Here is a 21,336-nt window from a genome sequence, read left to right on the forward strand (position 1 = left end):
TTGTTTCTGATATGAAGACGAGACGAGTGTGACTCGAACATCTCACATTTACCAACAAAACGTACTGTAAAAGACGTGCAAAAGATTTCAGACCGTCCTGCCAACCTGTATACATTTTGATATCAATGTACGCTGTAACGTTTTTTCACTCTAAAGTCGCTGAAAGCTGCTGCTGTTTCAATCCTGTGGGCTCTCTGCAGCGGGCGGGGCTGCTGCTCAGTTCCCTCCGGCGACTGACGCGTGCACACACACTAACACACACGGTGGATGCAGGAAAAACCGGAGATGAGACGTACACGATGACCTAAATTGAGGACAGCTACGCTCGTTATTGTAAGTGCAATGATAAGTTCTGACAAGAGAATCAAGCCACTGACGGATGTCAAATTTGATTCATTCAGTAAATTATTATTGTTTGTCTTAAATCCACCGGCCATTTTCATATACCAACATTTGCAGGATCTTAAGACTTTTTGGTAAGGTTACTAGGAAAACTCAGCCCAGAGTAGTTTTATTCTCCCCGAAACAGGTTTCCTTTTATTTTTAAAGAACTATACCCAAAAAAATCGCAACTTCATTGACACTAAAATACAAAAGACATTGCAACTTTTTTACAAAAGCTCCCGCAAAATCAGGCATTTTGGGCCGCAACAATCTCAAAAAAAGGCTGCAAAATCCTGGAGGGACTGATTTCACACAAGATATGTTCAAATCTATAAAGACCTATGAACATTTTAAATGACCAAAATAAATCACCTAAAGTATATTCCTACATTTCTTCTTCAACAACCTGGTTTCTCACCATTGAAGTTCCATCTCATCTTCCTGTTGAACAGAGCTTCATTTTCTCCATATTAATGCTGCCTGTGTTTGCAGACTCATCCTCCCTCTGTCCCTGCGTGTAGGGACTGGGTTTCCCAGACTTGTGGGTGAATGTTGGCTTGTGTTGGCCTAAATCCTCCCAGTTTGTGTAGGTATCTTCGATAATGTCTCTGCAGCCTGTAACCTTGGCAATACCCACTTTGGGTTGGAAGACTTTGCTGCTGTATCCCTCTGGGTGGTATGAGAGACACTCTTCCTCGCCACTTTCATTTTCACCAAATTGGGCCTCGTCATCATCATTATCGCTGTTGCCTATGATCACCAGCTCAGCTTGGATGTCTTCTTCGTCCTCGTCCTCAGCGTTCTCATAGCCCATGAAGATCATGGTGACGGGATCTGATTCTAGCTCCTCTGGCAAGGCGTTGACGAGGTTCAGAGAGGAGATACTCTCTGCACAGAAGGGTGACTGTCTGTTAAAATCACCGGAGCTCTCTATCAAGGCATCAGGATCAACGTCATACTTGTGGCTGGCTTGTGAAGGACTGCGGCTATCAACAACCCTGTAGGATGGCTGTATGAGTGCTGGCATTCCTTCTGACCTGGCTTTGACTGAGACAAGAGTTGCCGAGTGTGGACTGCCTGCATCCATCTTGCTGTTGCTAAATCCTTGTGGAGTTTTAGCACCCAAAAGAGGCTGTGAAATCAGATGCCCGTCACCAGTCGATTGTCCTGGAATGTGGCAGTAGGGCAGTTTGGTTTCTTCTCTAGGTCTTTGGACTCTTAACTCTGAGTCTTGTTGGATGAAGCTTGGGCTGGGTGTTTTGCTTGGGGTTTTCCATCGCTCCAGGTCTTGGCTGCACTGGCTTTCCTCCCTGAGGATTTGAGCTCTGGGGCTGGGTGTTGGGGTTTGTCTCGGTGTTTTATTTGGTGTCCTGGGTGTTGAAGGTGTGCTGCTCCCTGTGAAGGGTAAAGAGTAGACAGGCTGATGGTACTGCACCTCAGTGGGCACGCTCTTATCTGTGGCCTGATGCAACAGCTCTTCTACCTCTGTGGACGACATCTCTCCAACTGCTCCATTGTGTATTTTGCCTCCGTCTGGGTGCAGTGCATATACGGACTTTCGGCCATCATCATACACCTTTAACCCCCTCTCCTGCATTGTTTCTGGGGTGATGGTTGATGTAGAGACCACCTGACTTTTGCCTGTTCTCTTATCATGCTCCACACTAATCTCCATCGCAAATGTAGCTGGAATAGAGAAAAGACTTAGATGAAGGTCTGTGGACAAAGACTAGAAGGTACATTTAGTTCAATGACATGTCTTGATACATTGAACATTTCTTGATGTTATATTCTCATTTTCATAAAAAGGTAAAAACAAGGCATGCTTGTTAAACTTGCATAATGCTGTTTTACATAAAATACTTGCTTATACATTGCTTTTTAATTTAATTTCAAAGAGGAAAAAGGGCTGGTTCACAGTGATGATTTGCAGGCTGCAAATAGTGCAAACAGACTCATGTTTTGACACAACGTTGTCTTCATCAGATTCAAATATACATATAGATAGTAAATATAGATAGTCAACCCTAGAATAGGTGTACATTTGGACAGAATTTTAAATCTATAGGATATGTGATCCTCTTTTAACTATACTTAACACATATGTACAGGTGGAAAAAAATACAAATCTAAAATCCCAGATAAACTGCAGCAGAGCAGCTTGTGCATATGCTGAAATGTCTTTGTGAGATGGTTGATTTGTGACGAACAATAAGATGTGTCTGAACACAAAACTGCAACGTACACACAGAACACGGTTTATGCCTTTGCACAACGTCAAAGAAAAGCTTCACTATGGAGGTATGTCTACATCAAGCAGACGGCAGGATAAAACTGGGTGGGGAGTTTTCTCCATTTGCCACCACTGAGGTGCCTTTGAGCAATGCCCTTAACCCAATCCGCTCCAGTGGAGCAGCTCAATGGCCAGCAGATCAGACTGTGGTTGTACTGGGCATCTTACAGACAGACAATGTAGCATCCATAATAATGATTAATACAGCTGGGCCTTACGCCTTACTAAATGTTGGCTGTTATGCAGTTATGTGCTTGCTCATAGAAGTGAGGTTGAAGGGATTTAGTTGTTTTTACAGTATAGTGTTGAGGTGTTTTACGGCAGACAGAGGTCTCTACAAAAACGACCAGAAAACACCAATTTGGACACAAATCGTTTTCACACAAAATCAACATTTTAAAAAGTAGACATAGTCCAAGTTCTGGGAAATAGAACTCTCACCATCTCCTTTTGAGTTAGTGACATAGTCAGTCACTGCTTCACAAAGAGGCATACTGGATTCATCCTCTTAACACAGTTAAACCCTTTGGCCTTGCTGGAGAACTTTCCTCTAATTGTTGATACTAGTGCAGTGCGTCATGTCTTTGTCCGTTTTGACTCTGATAAAGACACAGTGGCGTCAAACTCTGTTTGCACTATTGAGGGCTGCAACTCAGTCAGTGTGCTCCAGTCTTTTTCCCTGTGATGAAAACATTGCTGTCTCTGATGATTGACTTCAGCAAAGTTCCAAAATGGCAGGCATGGAGTTAATGTTCAATTCTCCTCATAGTGGAATCTAATTTGCATCCTGGTGAAATGTAAAATTGCAGCTTTTAAAATGATGGAACCACAAGGCATTTTCAGTCAGAGCAGCCAGTCTTAACCAGACAGCTGTGCCTATAGAGCACACAATGTTTTTTCTATCCCATAGTGTACCACTTGTCTCATCATATTTTCAACAGATACCAGGGTTTTCCCCAGAAAAGACGAGGGCCCGGCTGGGGCCAGTAACAATGTAGCATCAATGTAGAGCCCAATAGTTTCTGTGACAAGAGAATCATGGGCGGAATCGTGAAATTGAGGATTTAAAAAGCTATAAGACAGATTCCATATGGGCCATACATTAAGTTAGTGCTAAAAGCTAACTGGAGATGTGAAAATATGACTATGTCTAAGTTTCCAATGAGCTGCCCCACTGTAACTACGTCTTAAAAATACATTCAAAAAATTTCCCCCCAGTGGCTTAGGCCTGGTGGGGGGAAACTTAGGCCCGGTGGGCCACCAGGCTTGAATACTCCTGACAGTTGATCAATCAGCAAAGCAGAAACTGATTTCAGCATATGCAGTAGTAATACCATGCCTGTCTACCCATACCTTTCTTTGGTTCTTCACTGGCAGGCTGATATAAAGGAGGCTTTTTTGTTGGTGTCAGTGGGATGAATGATGGGATATCTGGGAGTGGTGAGGGGGCATGCTGTTTCACATCTGAGGAGACAAATCTGACCAGTGAAATATAAGAACACACTATAAACGCAAAGAGAAGCTGTGTTTGCTAAAAGATCATCAGTAACACGTTCTAATAACCAACATTAACACATTTTACATTTATAGTTAATTGAACTTTAGTCAGTAGTTGTTTTAATGAAAACAAACAAAATGTTATTAAATTAATTGACCTATTATTAGTAATGGTAAAACATTAGTTTTAGTTATATCACATATTTTTATAAATATACACATTAACACAATAACTCAGCAATCACAACTTTATTTTAAAATATATTAATCACACATAATTCAAAATGCAGGGGTAAGGTACTTTAGAGGCACAGTTCACTTTAAAAGTATAAACCATTTTTTAAGCAATTGGAAGATTTTAAAAACATCAATTGCAACTTTATATAGGCCACCTACATAACCTTTATAGATGCACAATAGTATTTATTAATCTAGGGATGTGTTCTTTGTGTCAAGTCAGCCTTCATGGAGCCATTTGTCTACATCTTGAGAGAAAGAATCTCGCCAGATTGTTTTCTCCAGATCATTTTAATCTTAATCACAAAATATTGGTTCTGATGTGTTTCAGGATGACAAAATATTCCAATCATTATCTTGGTATAGCAGTCATCAGAAAATCATGATTTGTTATTTCAAGATAATAATGTCCTGGATTTCAGTTGACTCACAAAAAATACATTATTTAAGTAGGCAAAATCTTGATCTCAAATTAATGGGCCTTTAAAAATGTGCAACCAGTCATTGCTGCCTGTGTCTGAATGATAAAGTGTAAGAGCTAAAGGTGAAATAGTTAGTAGGCTATATCAACAATAAATTAAACATGTCTGTTTAAATCACTAACATTCATTGTTGTAGCTTAATAACATATCAAAGGTTATCATGTCAAATAATGCCCAATCTACTGTGTGTTAATACAGCCCAGAGACGTGAAAAAGGAAATCTGTTACAGAATCCACAACACATCAAAATGCTACTAAAGTGTTTACCTGCCTGGAACTCTGCGTTTAGCTCCTACATGTGAAGACAGAGTAGTTGAGGGTCAAAGTGAAGAGAGAAGCAGGAAGTCAACATCACAGCACTGCTACAGAATAGTGGTGCATCAGCATTTCACCGTTATTTCACTTGTGCAGTGTCTCAAATTGTGCATTTCTGTACTCACACTTGCTATTTTCAGTACACAGTGCGTTCACATTGGCATAGTGTGGCCAACTGCAGCGCACTACGAGTACCCGGTTGCTGCAATCAAAATGGTCAAACCGTTGAGTGTGGATCGCTGGGCACTACTCGCACTCAACGGCCGCCGTCTCTGCTACGGAGCGGAAGCTACGGGACCACCAATGTATTTTAAAACTTGTGAACGTGGCGGCCGAGAAAGCTGCACTGGTCATTATTGAAACGGCAAAAACACAAACTATACAAGTGTAATATAGTATAGACATGTCACTCAATATCACAAAACTGCCGTCACGACAATACGTAGCGGTAATGCTCCGCTTGGCTGCAATTTACCATTTAAGCTTTAGTGCGTAACCTTTTTACATTAATGAACGTCCGTTACATTCAAACCATTGCCAAATGAGTTGCTACAAAGCTAATTAAGACTATCAGCTCCACACAACTCTCTCTGTTTTTCTCAGTATGGCTATGTTTAGAAATTGGTGTCTTCCGGTGACTGTCGCCCGCAGAAAATCCAGCGAAGAAAATTCCCACTTCTGAAGAGTCCATGTTTTTTTTTTTTTAATCCTCCATGGCCTCCTTCGTTACAAGGAACTAAAGGGGGCTGCGCGATCACGGAAGGGTTGTATCATGTGGACGCGCCTACAGTTTTGTTGTCATTACTATTACAGACAGAAACTACGCACTATAGCTTTAAACAGAATAAGAAAAAGAGTCCTTTCCAGTCAGCGCATAATGGCCGTGCGAGATTTGGGACAACACTACCCTATCAAAATGTACGCACTGCACAAGTGAGTACATAGTGTACTACATGTAAGTGTACTCACGGAAGTATCCAAATTGAGACACACTATTTGTCTTCCAGTCTAAGTACAGACCGCAACCAGAAAGCAAATTATGCATATTAGTCCTTGTGCACTGCACACCCACAATGTGAGAAATCCATTTACCTGCCACCTTATTCACTCAAAGCAGCCTCTTGTGAGCCAAAGCACACCCACACAGTCCTCAGTGAGAGCTTCTTGTTAGAAGACGAGCACAGATTACAGGAAGAGCCACAGGCAGCATGCCATGAGTAGAAAACAATGATGCTTTGGTTTGAATTCAGTTTGGTATATTCACAGAAAGCGCTAGAATCTGTTCACTAAGTTGAAAACCCAAATTCTACCTCCTATAACCCACACATCTGATACAACTTTCTAGAACCTCCGAGAACCACGTTACATACTAATTACATACTCATAGGTGCACACGCAAACAAATGTTTAGACACACAATAACCCTGCACACACATTAACACTGTAGAATCATATATTGGAGATTCAAATATGAACAAACTTATATTCCAAAACACTTTGTAATGTAAATACCATTATTTTGCTTTTAGTGGTGATCATGGAGTGGAGGATAAAATGATTGAACTGTCTCAAAGCAGTGCTGTAGTACTTGGACTGCAGTGTTTCCTTTAGGATTTTTTTTTTTGCAGTGGGGGCAGGTCTGTCCAAACAACCTACACTTAGAACGGACCCACCGCGGTGACTCGGAAGAAAGTGAATGTTTTCATACATCAACACAACAGTATGTGGAGTTAAACTGGACGGGCCCAATAACCTCTGAATAGTTCTACTTGTTGTTAAATTGCAATGTCGGCATTATGTCGGCAGGATAATTTAAAAAGCAACCGCGACAACCTTTTTTGTACAGCCCTATTTCTGATACCGTGGTGGCAGAAATTTTGCCATGGTGGCCACTACAAAATCAATATAGAGGAAAACACTGCTGACTGTAGTAGTACTCAAGACGTTTCTTTTTTTATTGTCTCGGACTTGTCTTGGACTTGTTGGTATTTGCATTCGGACTTGACTCAGCCACTGGACTCCTCAAATATTGTAGTTGGTCTCGACCGGGTCCAGCACTATATGCTCTTTTTCTAAAGTTGCTTCCTCCTTCAAGACAAGTAATACGTTCAAGAATGGGAAAATATCCTTTTTTTATTGACACCTGTGTTGCTTTTTATTTGTTACAATTTTCATTGGCAGTCCAGAATGTTGTTGCACTAGAATAAAAGACTTAATGTCTAAAATGTAAAGTTGCACTTCAGCTTAATGTGAAATTGCTCTACTTAATGTAAATAATATGGCCTAATTTGATCCTACAGTGTTGTTATAGATTTACTGTCTCTCACATGAAATAAATTATACAGGTAAGTTAACGGGTAAGTAAGTAACTGGTCTTGAACAGGATTTTTTTTTTCTGTCTGTCTTGACTCATTTGGACTCGGTCTTGCAGAGCTGTAGTACTTGAGTCCAAGTCCGGACTCAAAGCGCTTTTCTGTTGTCTTGGACTCGTCTTGGACTCATTGGTATTTGGACTCGGACATGTCTCGGACTCCGGCATTGGACTCGCCAAATATTGTAGTTGGTTCGTCAGGGCAAGTAATATGTTCAAGAATGGGAACATTTCCATTTTATATATATAGTGTGTTAGTCTGCACTTGCTTTTTGATTATTACGAATAATAAAGCAAAATGATCATCTTAAATAGAAGATATGCTGTCTCTCATATCACAAGTGAGTGAGTCTTGAAGAGGATTTTTTTTCTTTTCTGTCTCAGTCATGCCTGTCTCTCATTTGGATTCGGTCTTGACTTTGACTTGAACCTCTTTGGACTCTGTCTTGACTCGGTTTCGACTAGTCCTGGTCCTGGACTTGTCTTGGACTTTACCAAGGCAGACTTGACTACAGCCCTCTCTCAAAGTATTATAAACCACTGTGCAGTGTTTTGGCATCTGTTAACCCTTCAAACTCTGTTACTCAAACTGACAATCCTCGATCACCTTTCCCTGTCTCTGTATCTGAAGCAACATGGCAGCCACCAAAACAGCCACTTGCATTTTTTAGTTGCAGTGCTTTTTATCCAGTCTAATCGCCCAGTAACACCTACAGAAAGACAACCATTCACACAACTACAGGCCATTGAGAGCTGCCAGTTCACATAACCAGAACATGTGAGGACTATTAATGATTAAAGAGTTCTTCCACAGCTGTTAATCCCTTGTGACAAATGTATTAGCAAAAGGGACCATATTTATCAGAGAAGCATCAATTAAACAACCTTGAAGTGCACAGTGTTTTCTGCCTCAGTAACTGTTTACATTCAATTGTCAAGCGAATTTTAGGCAAATGTTGCAAAAAAGAACTAGGTGCGTTTCGATCAAATGAAGCATAGTGTAAGTTCTGGCAGGTCATGGAGTCAAACTCGGCTATTATCTCAGCTCATAGCTGACAGTTCCGAAACCTTGTCTGACTTAATCAATGTTGTGTCTCTTTCATTGATGCTGCTCTGTTCTGTACCCTATGAGGATCCTGCACTGCTGCTCTCCCCGCTTAAGGCTTTCCATACATGCACATGGAAGGGCAGGGAGGTGTGCTCTCCCTGCCTCATGCTTTCCACGTATGCACGTGGAAGTGCGGGGAGGCCCCAGAACAGGGCCATACCGCAAAATACAAATTGCAGATGAATGAATCTATTTTGACAAAGTGGTCCTGACTGAACTGGTTTGGCGCGAATAAACTAGGCTACAGTAGACTGCAAACCAGAAGAATCTGCCAGCTTCATTTGCTCTTGCAGACACGACTTGCCCCCAAGTTTCCTTGGCAATCTTACGAGAGAAAAATGAAAAGAGGTCTTCAGGAATTTGGTTCAATTGGGCAAGTTTGAATTGTTCTTTCATGTCAGCTACTATTGTATATTCTTCAGAGATGAAGACACATTATGCAAATATCCTGGAAGAAGCCGACAGCGGAAGCAGCTGATCATGTTCTTCACACAAACTTATTCAACAAAGGCATTTTCATATAAACACACACCTCTTTTTCCACAAAAGCAAAAACCACCTCAAGAGAGCGCAAAAACCTTATTGCGCAATAAGTTCTATTGAATTTTTACCGTTTCCATTCAGCTTCTCAAATGCAATACCTAAAAATGTGCATAAAATATGCACATAAAATTGCTTGCGTGTCTAAAATGCGAGCCGCAGGCCATTTGTACAGCCAGGCAGGAAGTGAAACGGCGAGAGAATCCAGTCAGTTTACCAAAACAACCCCAATAGCCTGTCTCCTCTACAACACCATGGACAATGAGAGATTCATCTCGGAGGTGGGAAACATAATAGACATAACAGATCCTTTTTACCAGGACAGCACCAGAAAAGAGAAGGCATGGAGTTTAACTGTAGGAGAACTTGGAGTGGAAGGTAGATACTAGGTTAATAAACACCTGATTGTTCTGTAAAGTACTCGTAGAGACAATATAATCTGCGAGTCGGGAAGCAAGACGCTCTGCTTCTGAGACGCTGCCGGTGTGGTATGGTGCGTGGCGTAGGACGGAAACAAAACCGGAACGCAGCGTAGACGTGCCCAGTGGAGAATGGCTGTTAGGAGCAACATTTCAAACATACAGACCCATGTGTATTCTCACATCAGCAATCAGCAAATGATGTTTGTTAAAAGCTTAAGGAATATTAGATCTCATCATGATTCATTGCCTTAAGATGAGAAGTTGCATATTGCAGCAGATGTAATCAGCAAGCAAGCAGCACAGCAGCAGTGTATGTGAAGAGTAAAGCGAGCGCAGTAATAAAAGGCAGCCAGTTTATGTGAGCCTTACCTTGATAATGTCCTCGGCCGTCCTCTCCACCTCTTTTAATCGTTTCAGAACGACTTCTTCATTGGCAGAGATGTTGAGCTCCTGGGTTTCCAAGGCCTCAATCTCCTTCTCTATTCTGTACAACAGAGTAATGGGCTGTGTTGATTACTGAAAAAGGTGCTTAGCTGGATAGCATTTTCAGCTGTTCTTAACTAACAGCAGCAGCTGGGGAGCATTTGAATGGCTTTTAACAAAGCAAGCACAACACAATTGCTTCAAGGCTTTTTCATCCCCCCCAACAGCATCATGGGTAGTATTGCTGTGTTTGCTTGTAACGTATGTCCAATTTAAAACGTGGCTTTGTACACATGAATGAAAAAGGGTCTTCTCTGAAGTGAAGTTGCTTTTCAGCTTAGGTAATGTGTAACCCTGTTGGCATTTACACATCTTAGATTTTGTTTCTTCCATTTTTAATAGCCTATGTTTAGGGATTTTTTCCCTCTGTTTTACACCTGTTTAGAAACTAATTTCAATTTGACAATAGACTTCTTAGAAAATACAAACCTAGATATCTGCAATTCATATTTTTAAACAGCAGTGATCTTTCTATTTCAGCCCGCCTCAGGGCCTATAAAAGTATCTTATTGCATTATTATGGACAACACAATAACGAACTGAATTGTAATTGTCATTTGCCAAATTATTGTAAGTGGTAGGTTTATTTTTTCTTTTACTTTATCTATTACTTTCTGCCCTTGTAATAAGAGAAAAATGACAGCTTGTATGAAGCGTTCTATTTTCTATTAGTTGAAATTAGTTGAAATGTATTTGCTTATGATTGAATTTTTACTTTTGTTCATTTCTATGGTGAGATTTCAGAGACGTCACAAGAGTTTAACAGGGCAAAACAACTCCTGGAATGACATAAACGGACTCAAATGAGTTGCTCCAAAGTCTGTGACTATTTGCTTCTGCAGAAACTGATTTTCTCCACTGAGATCACTGAAGTTTCCCTCAGGCTTTACATGCATCAGTGCACCCGCACCAAAATATAAATGCCTTCACCCACATGATCTGTTAGCTGTGCCAGCTCTCTGCCGGTTGTGTGTGGGATGTTCTGTGGGATTTACTGCAGTTCTCAGGTTACCTGAGGATGTTGCTCTGCAGGTGATCACTCTGCTGCTGTTCGTCCTGAGCCTGAAGCCTCATGGCCTCCTGTTCCTCCTCCGACTGCTTACTCAGACCATCCATGAGCCACTGCTCCCTCAGGGCTTTCTTCTGTCAATCAAACACACCACCACACAGGCACCGCAGTATTTAGAGTTATATTCTTTTTGTCATAAAGGAGTTTATGACATAGTGACAACTGCTGTCTTCCAGACCTTGTCATTCCCCACTAGGGATGCACGATATCAGGAAAATAACTAATTGCGATTATTTTTGACTGATATTGCGATATGATTCACGATATTGGAGGGAGTGATCATTTTTGTATCAGTTCTCATTTTCATTGAAAAATATAAAAACAAAAATATATATATATATATATATATATATATATATATATATATATATATATATATATACAGTGGGGAGAACAAGTATTTGATACACTGCCGATTTTGCAGGTTTTCCTACTTACAAAGCATGTAGAGGTCTGTAATTTTTATCATAGGTACACTTCAACTGTGAGAGATGGAATCTAAAACAAAAATCCAGAAAATCACATTGTATGATTTTTAAATAATTAATTTGCATTTTATTGCATGACATAAGTATTTGATCACCTACCAACCAGTAAGAATTCTGGCTCCCACAGACCTGTTAGTTTTTCTTTAAGAAGCCCTCCTGTTCTCCACTCATGTAGTACTACCTGTATTAACTGCACCTGTTTGAACTCGCAGCAGGACCTGGTCAATGACCTGAAGAGAGCTGGGACCACAGTCTCAAAGAAAACCATTAGTAACACACTACGCTGTCATGGATTAAAATCCTGCAGCGCACGCAAGGTCCCCCTGCTCAAGCCAGCACATATCCAGGCCCGTCTGAAGTTTGCCAATGACCATCTGGATGATCCAGAGGAGGAATGGGAGAAGGTCATGTGGTCTGATGAGACAAAAATAGAGCTTTTTGGTCTAAACTCCACTCGCTGTGTTTGGAGGAAGAAGGATGAGTACAACCCCAAGAACACCATCCCAACCGTGAAGCATGGAGGTGGAAACATCATTCTTTGGGGATGCTTTTCTGCAAAGGGGACAGGACGACTGCACCGTATTGAGGGGAGGATGGGTGGGGCCATGTATCGCGAGATCTTGGTCAACAACCTCCTTCCCTCAGTAAGAGCATTGAAGATGGGTCGTGGCTGGGTCTTCCAGCATGACAATGACCCAAAACACACAGCCAGGGCAACTAAGGAGTGGCTCCGTAAGAAGCATCTCAAGGTCCTGGAGTGGCCCAGCCAGTCTCCAGACCTGAACCCAATAGAAAATCTTTGGAGGGAGCTGAAAGTCCGTATTGCCCAGCAACTGCCCCGAAACCTGAAGGATCTGGAGAAGGTCTGTATGGAGGAGTGGGCCAAAATCCTTGCTGCAAGAACTACAGGAAACCTGGTCAAGAACTACAGGAAACGTATGATCTCTGTAATTGCAAACAAAGGTTTCTGTACCAAATATTAAGTTCTGCTTTTCTGATGTATCAAATACTTATGTCATGCAAAAAAATGCAAATTAATCACTTACATACAATGTGATTTTCTGGATTTTTGTTTGACTTCTACATGCTTTGTAAGTGGGAAAACCTGCAAAATCGGCAGTGTATCAAATACTTGTTCTCCCCACTGTGTGTGTGTGTGTATGTATGTATGTATGTATATATGTATGTGTGTGTGTGTGTGTGTGTGTGTATATATATAAATAAATAAATAAATAATATTTAAAAATGTTTAATCGTGATTAATCGCTGAAGTTCTATAGTTAATGGTGATTAATCACATGTTTTATCACAATTAAAATTCTATTACTTTGCATTTCAGAACAGTTTTTAAGTACATAATAACAATGGAAAGCAGTTCTTACCAGTGTATCTTGATTGGGAATCAAATGAATGCAAAGAAAGTGACTTTATGAACTTGACTATTATTTATTTACTGTAAACAAATGTGTGAATCTGTCATTATTGCACAATTCCTCCAAGTACCTAACTAAAACACCACAGCAATTGACTGAGATGTAACACTAACATGTTGCTTATACAGTACAAACAAAATGGTCCAAAAACCAGATGCCACAGCAGGACATTTAACCTTTACATTTTTAACAAGGATTGAGAACAATTGACTGAGATGTAACACTAACAACCACCGTTAAGGCAAACGAGTGCAAAGTCCAGCCAGAGTCGATATAGTGTTTAGTAACTCCTAAATCATTTTGATTACTCACTGACGTCCAGTGATCACCAGTTAATGAGACAGCGTTTGCACTTTACAGCAGTTCCAGTTTAGCTGCTTTCTCCGTGTCATACAGGCTGTGTGTGCGTGAAACTATTGTCCCCCTCGATGGCAGTATATAAGACGGGTCAGAACATGTCAACCGTAGTACGTCTTTAAGATCCGAGTCCTCTACGATGCTGACAGGTCTGCAGTTAGTTTTGCAAGAGCTGTAGTCATTTTTTTGGATTTGGTTTCATCCACAGGTCGGCAAGTAGAACTCTCCAAACTAGTGCTTTGCCTGAGCCCGCTAGCATAAATCTGCATCACGTTAATATGCTTAGCTCGGTGGTAGCTCAAGCTTGACGTGCTTCGGTGATATTTTAATTTGGCTTTACACAATGTGCATATGGCTTTCGACATGTCTACTGAGCCGTCCAGGAGTTTTTTTTAAAAGAAAAGCGCCATTCAGAAGTGTGTTGCTGCTGTCTTTCTCAATGCCGGCAGCTTGCCTGCATTCTGCAGCAGAAGATGTGTTATGAAGAAGTACGGCATCGCCAAAGGGTCAAAATAGTAGCTGTTAGGCACGACGCAAAGCCGAGTGAAGTGTAAAATAAATTAATCGCATGCCGGTATGCGATTAAAAAAAATTAATCGCATTGCGTCGGCCCTTAATCGCATCACGATTAACGTGTTAACGCTGACAGCCCTAAAATAACTACATATATACATATATATATACATATATATATATATATATAATACTATATATATACATAATATATATATAAATATATATATAATATATATATATATATAAATATATATATAAATATATATAATATATATATATATATATATATATATAGTATAAATAATTGAGGATCTGTACCAAACTGTATCTGTAGGATACCATTTGTAGGCTGGGACGTTTCTGCAGCACCACAATACCTAATTCAGAATGGTTTAACACATATTTTGCCTTTAAAAATATTGCCCCCCCCTCTGCGATTTGGATATTGCACTAGTCCATAGTCTACAGTCCGGTTTTGCTAAAATTGCAATTAATTGTGCAGCCCTATTCCCCACATTTCCACTAGATGCCCTCAGAGTTTGGTGTAGACCTTTTCAATGGGATTCTATTGCTAGGCAACAGCCTGGCCCCTTGTTAACGTCCTGTCAGTTGTTGTCATTCATTGTAACAGGATATCAACTTAGGGCCATTTGGAATGTTTATGTTTACATCTGTGAAATGGTCTTTACAGTAAGGTTTCAAGCTTCTTGCGTTCAATTCAAGCTTGAAACACCTTTTGTACAGCTCGGATAATTTTATATATTTATAAACGTTTAAATCTTTCACTATGTACAGTATCACCATTTCTAAGGTGTTACACTTTCACACAGACCCACACATATTCCACAGATCTCCACAGCGCTGTGTCATTGCTGGAGTATGGTCTGGGTACACCTCCTATGCATTCTGGGATAGGGGAAAAAAAACTGGCTTTTTAGTATTTCTTTAAACCGATCACAACTGTCCTAGGCGGCGTTAAGCCACTACAGCGGAGATAGCATGAGCAGAGGTACATTCGGCGTGTGAGGGACGCATGTTTTATCCTAATGTACATTCGTTAAGCCACACTACTTCCTAAGGACTCCAGACAGAAAGTTACTGACTTTCTGACAAACTGAAAAATCAGAGCAGTGTTTTCCAGTGTATTGTAAGCCTGGTGGCCCACCAGGCCTAAGTTGCCTCCCACCAGGCCTAAGCCACTGGGAATTATTTTTGGATGTATTTTTAAGAATTTTTTTTAAACTGCAGTTACAGTGAGGCGGCTCAGTTGGAAACTTAGATGTAGTAATGCTGTATTTTCAAATCTCCAGTTAGCTCTTAGCACTGACTTAATTATGGCCCCTATGGAATCTGCTCTATAGCTTTTTAAATTCTCAATTTCGCGATTCTGTCCATGATTCTGTTATCACAGAAACTATTGGGCTCTACATCAGTACTGCCATCAGGCTGTGACTCTGGGCCCTACAGTAAAAAAAATACACTTGCCACTGTGGTAAACAACATTTCTTGTGGAAACTCTGCAGTGTATTAACAAAAGGCCCCACCACACGTTCAGTATCTGCAAAGAGGACGTACTCAGTTTGTCAGTAACAGGCCAGCTACAATGCACGTGCAACATATGCGGAGCGGACGTTCCAACACTACGCTTCCACTATAATCGATGAAACTGGCGACGCCGGGCAGAGAGCAGCGTAGTGGTGCGTCTGCTCAACAAGCGTAAAAACAGGACAGTCTTCTATTTATATTTTTTATGTGAGTTGTGTGCTGCCCTTTTACACAGAAATGGATCATAAAGTCTCATTATTTCTTTTAAATTAAACTACCGATAGACAGGAAACGACTTAATGACGGCCAGTGAACGTGTTGGCAGTTTCATTTTGAGAGTTTCTGTTTTCTCTTTTCCCTCACCTGCATCCTCTGATAACAGCTGACAATAGATTGATGTTTCACAGCGCTGTGCCGGCTCCAACAACTGAAGAAACAAAAATCCCAGAGGGGAAGCTCTCCGTCTCGCCTGTGACTCGCACAATCCTACGCTGTGTGCGCTGCAGGTGTAGCCAGTTAAAAGATACATTCACATGCACATATACGCTTTTTACGCAATTTAGCCAAAGCGTAAGATTTGAATAGTTCTGTCACAAGAAAAATCACAAATGTAACATAAGACAGCAATGTTATTAAAGCTAATATATTGGACAGGTTATTGATACTGTATCGCGAGAATCCAGCTGCCGTGCAAGGTAACAGAAGAGGTCGACTGCCAGTAATAAAGGTGTAGAATAGGAACAATATTACAAAGTTATATAATGCTGATGCAGAGAGACCTCAGTTAATACTTGTGAAATGAAGGTCTGGCCTTGCTTCAGGTTGTGTCTGAGTTTGTACAGAAATGACACAGAGATCGTTGCGGCGTTATTAGCTAACACTAGCTAGTGAATTAAATCACAATAACTTCATTCCAGAGTTCCTCCTGGGAGTATTACAGTCTCCGTTCAGTGTCTGCTGGAGACATATTTTTATAATAAGATTTTAGAACCACATTTCACACATTTGGTGCAGTACTATTTCTCCTGGATATTAAGTTTTCTTGTTGAAAAAAAGTACCTTTATGTACTGGAGTTTTAGTTTCTCCTCTTCAATCTGTCTCCTTTTCTTGGCGATGTTCTCCTGGATTCTTCTTTTGTCCTGTGGGGGAAAATCAAACACGTTTGCAACATGCATACATTTTACAGCATGGAAACTATTCCATCTGTTGTCCTTTCACGCTGACACTTCAACCATGAGCTGACAGCTGGACAGCCATGAATAGCTAAAAAGCAACACAACCTTTATGTCCTGACCCTACCTGTGTGTGTGTGTGTGTGTGTGTGTGTCCACGTGTGTGTGTGTGTGTGTGTGTGTCCACGTCTGTGTGTCCACATGTGTGTGTGTCCACCTGTTCTCTACAACCACTAAAACTTTCCCTGCTGATAAGCACCTCTATATAAGCACAAAATATAATTCATCTTATATAAAACCAGATTGACAGCTGGACATTTACAGTCATTTAATAATGGCCACATATTTGTCCTGATTGGATGATCACAGACAAACGCACACTGCTTAATGGCTTTGACTCAACATCAAAATACAAGCCCTGTGTTCCTTTATGTCACACTGAGGGGGGGGGGGGCTAAAACTAGCCTCTGTGTCTTGGATCAGAGTGGCACTAAGCCCCAGTGAAAGGGGATCTCCCAGATGACGTCTGCTGGTATTTATAGCCCTGTCTCTGTCTACGTTTGACTGTCAAACTCAGAGACTCTGGCACAGGGGAGGCTGGCTGATAGAGGGCGATAGGGCACCGCCCTCCTAGAGCCACACAGGTGTGTGTGTGTGTGTGTGTGTGTGTGTGTGTGTGTGTGTGTGTGTGGAATAAATTAAATGTATAATTATTTTTAGGGCTGGGCGATATGGAGAAAATCAGATATCACCATATTCTTGACCAAATCCATCAATGTCGATATTGCGACAATATTGTCAGGTTGACAATTGGTGCTTTCCCAAAATATTTTTTACAATGAGATTTCAGATAAACACTAATGTGGTAAACAGCTTCAAGTGAAATTATAGAGGAAAAATAAATAATTTGTTTCCAGATTGAAACAGATTTCCTGAGAAAATGGAGTATGTGCTTGTTATCTTTTTAGGCAACGTAATTGTATATCACCATATCTCGATATATGAATTAATCACGATATGATTCCATTGAAAGACGATAAATTATCATATTGAATTATTGCCCAGCCCTAATTATTTTATATATAATTTGTAAAATATACACTTCAAGCCATTTTGTTTGTTAAATATCATGGTCCAATCAGCCGCAGCGTCATGTCGTGCTGTAGATGTTGTTGTATTTGCATGACTCTCTCCAACGTAGTCTCATTGATGGAGATGGGGTCATGTCCTTCACTTTGTCACTTCCTTTAGTTCACAATCTGTGGACTGTGGGGCACAGCAGCAGCAGGACACCGGCAGGCAGTGGATGGAGCGCCGCGTGGGCCTGGGGCCTAGATACCGCTGTCTGGGTCTCCGGGCTGGACCAACCACGGGACTACGGTAGCTTCCGGCTGCCCGGCTCGACGTGCTGCTGCACTCTGCACTCTGGACCGGATCCTGGTATGGGCATGGACTGCTGACTGGAGGACGTTTTCAGGTGAGTCAAAGGTATAATGTTATGTAATGACTAGGGCTGCACAATTAATCGCAATTTTATCAAAATCGCAATATAGACTAGTGAAATATCCATCCCTCCATCGCAGGGGGGGGCACAATATTTGTTAAAGGCAGAATATGTGTCCCACAGACTGAAGAAAAAAATCTTTGTTTGATACAGATCCTCGCAAAAATCACACTATATTTTTTTTATTTTAATAGTTTTCAATGAAAATGAGAATAATGATAGCTGCCCTGCTGCCGACAATAAAAGTAAGGATTGTTGGTGTCCCCCCTCCCAAACCTGTGTGACATCCACTAAAGCCGTCTCCTCACGCAGGCCACAAACATCCAGCAGGACCCCTCACACGCTGGAGACCTTTTTTTCACCACCCTCCCGTCAGGTGGAGGCTGGCCTCTGGAGGACTTATTTTATTTCTTTGTTCCAACTTCCAAGTGGCCTATAGCCTACGTTAGTTAACAAAAATTATTTATCACTCATTCTTGGCAAAAGAGCTGTGTGCATGCGCACATTTGAATAATGTCGGGCTGTAAAAGGATTCGGGCTTTTAAAAAGCTGTCAATCAAAATGCAGTTGTCAGGCTTGGGCCGAATTCTGTCGGGCTCGGGCCTTATCGGGCCTAACTTTTAAGGCCCGATTACAGCTCTAGTGACAGCACTGTTTGGCTTAATTATCAATGTCGTTAGCATTGTGGCTAACACTATTGTTACTAGTTTATGACAAATCGTTTCGGCTGCGCTTTCTAACATGATGTCATTGCGCTAACCGAGCACCAATAAGCCTTTACAACAGAACCGCTTCACTACACTTGTTAGATAATGTTTCATTACAGAGTTCTCTGTTGATTGGTTTTTGTCGCTGTGTGCTCGTGGTCAAAAATTAATTTAAACAAAGCGGTGTCGGAAATGCAATGCGCCATGACTTAGATCCCCTTTGAGGCCAGGCTAATGTTGGAAGTCCCTCTAGTTGACAGAACGTGTAACAAGAACCACATGTTTACAGTGGCATTGACAATACATAAGCATGAGTAGTGTCGTACATATTAATAACAGGCTATGAAATTTGAATGGTTTTATATAAGAAGATTGACAGCTCTAGTGCAGACAAAAAACAGTATTGGTATGGAATATTTCACTGAGTTTAAAAATGGTTGTTGCTTTAAATAAGTATTGGAAGCAATAGATACAGAATATGTAATGTTTTTTGTATTGAATAGTACAACTATGAGTAGTTAAAGTCAGCAAAGCAGCTCCCAACATGTGACACATGGATTATTATTATGGTCCTTACCGTGATGGCCTGGAGCCTCTCCTTCAGCAGGTCAGCCTCCTCCATGATGGCCTGCAGAACAGACACATTACATGACAGTGATTCAACTGCAGGAGATGGAAGTGAAAGGACAAGGCAATTTCCAAATAGGCTCGAAGCTCCAACTCACATTACTCAAACAGAAGGAAATTGCAGAGTAAAACACATTTGGTGCTCTAGTGAGTGTTTCTGGCAGCAGGGTGGTGAATGTGGGATAGGGCTGTCATATCAGATTTTCACGAATAGTCAAATTCATCTTTATCTTTGTTTAGCAAAGGATAATTTACACATTATTCATTGCACTCACAATATTGTACTCATTATTTTGCTTGATGCCCAAACAGCACAGATCTACTGACACTAGGATGGGGTGAGTGTCATCACTTGTGGCCTCTGAGAGCACTTTTACACACGCATGTCCAAACAGGAACACAGCCTTGGATTCAGCATACTCTACTCAATTACATTACATTACATGTCATTTAGGTGACGCTTTTATCGAAAGTGACTTCCAATTAAGTGCTTTCAACCCTGAAGGTGCAAACTCCAATACAAGTAGTAAGTGCAAGTACATTAGCTTTAAATAAGCAAAACTACAAAGAGCCATATGAAAGTGCAGCGTCAAGAAATATATATATATAAATAAATTATTATTCTTATTTATTTATTTATTTATTTATTTTTATGTTTATCCGAGGTGTAGTCGGATAGATGTGTTTTTAGCCTTCAGCGGAAGATGCGTAGGCTTTCGGCCATCCTGATGTCAGAAGGGAGCTCATTTCACCATTTAGGAGCCAGGACAGCGAACAGGTCAGGATTTCGTTGAGGAGGAGCGGTGTAGTGTGAGAGGACTTGGGGAGGTTGAAGACAAGTCGAGCTGCTGCTTTCTGAATGAGCCGCAGGGGCCAGATGGCACATGCAGGCAGGCCAATCAGGAGGGAGTTGCAGTAGTCTAGACGTGAGATGACTAGAGCTTGAACCAGAACCTGAGCCGCCTTCTGCGTTAGAAGGAGACGTATCCTTCTGATGTTATGCAGTATGTATCTACACGATTGGGTAGTTGCAGCAATGTTGGCAGTGAAGGAGAGTTGGTCGTCAAGTGTCACACCCAGGTTTCTAGCAGTCTGGGCGGGGACTACCACAGAATTGTCAATTGTTATAGTCAGGTCTTGGATAGGAGAGCCCGTCCCTGGAAGGAAAAGGATGAGGCCGAGATACGTTCTGCTACTTGAGTTTCAGAGACCGGAAAGGAGAGAATTAGTTGGGTGTCATCTGCGTAGCTGTGATAAGAAAAGCCGTGCGAGTGAATGACAGACCCGAACAGTACAGAGAGAAGAGGAGGGGACCCAGGACTTATTCCTGAGGAACCCCAGTTTTGAGTGGGCAAGGTTCTGAGGTAGATCCTCTCCAATGCATCATGGGACACATCTTGCCCTTCCATAGGCTTCAGCTAGTCTCGCATTGCCAGACCTTCCTCCACAGAGCTGCGGAGGAGGGTCTGGCGAGTCCACACAGCATTCCGGGATGGGAGAAAAACGTGCTCTGGTTTATTGGCATTTCTTTAAACCAGTCACAATCGTCTTGGGCCGTGCTAAGCCCCAGACGGCGCTACGGTGCCTCTGCAAAATAGCCTTGGGAAGGAACTTGTTTTGGTGGAAGATGTGTACGTTCAAAGGTTTTTTTAGTCATGCAACAGAAAACTTAGATTGGACAGATTTACCCTGCAGAGATCTGAGGAGCATTTAACCATAGTCCTCATTAATCCACCGGAGTTTAAAATTCCACCACAAAGAAAGCGGACTGTGACGGACATCGGG

The 21,336-nt window shown here is 41.3% G+C and overlaps 1 protein-coding gene across 1 annotated transcript; it reads right to left on the minus strand.

Annotated features, from left to right (window-relative positions):
- Nucleotides 1-593: 593 nt before the first annotated feature.
- On the minus strand, nt 594-19,549 carry LOC144537409 (palmdelphin-like). Its single transcript, XM_078281107.1, has 7 exons — nt 19,502-19,549; nt 16,600-16,680; nt 11,145-11,275; nt 10,019-10,133; nt 5,161-5,185; nt 4,031-4,141; nt 594-2,070 (listed from the first exon to the last, which is right to left on the minus strand). The coding sequence occupies exons 1-7, from the start codon at nt 19,544-19,546 to the stop codon at nt 818-820; spliced, it is 1,761 nt and encodes a 586-aa protein (XP_078137233.1). The 5' UTR covers nt 19,547-19,549; the 3' UTR covers nt 594-817.
- Nucleotides 19,550-21,336: the final 1,787 nt, after the last annotated feature.

Source organism: Sander vitreus, chromosome 22 (genome assembly GCF_031162955.1).
Source record: "Sander vitreus isolate 19-12246 chromosome 22, sanVit1, whole genome shotgun sequence".
NCBI classification, from domain to species: domain Eukaryota; kingdom Metazoa; phylum Chordata; class Actinopteri; order Perciformes; family Percidae; genus Sander; species Sander vitreus.

Bases quoted from the DNA above. Each gene is read 5' to 3' on its own strand.
- LOC144537409 (XM_078281107.1), bottom strand. From the start codon at position 19,546: ATGGAGGAGGCTGACCTGCTGAAGGAGAGGCTCCAGGCCATCACG. The intron at 16,681-19,501 runs GTAAGGACCATA...TTTCCCCCACAG, and splicing joins AGAGGCTCCAGGCCATCACG to GACAAAAGAAGAATCCAGGA. The intron at 5,186-10,018 runs GTAAGGCTCACA...CTTCACATGTAG, and splicing joins CGGCCGAGGACATTATCAAG to GAGCTAAACGCAGAGTTCCA.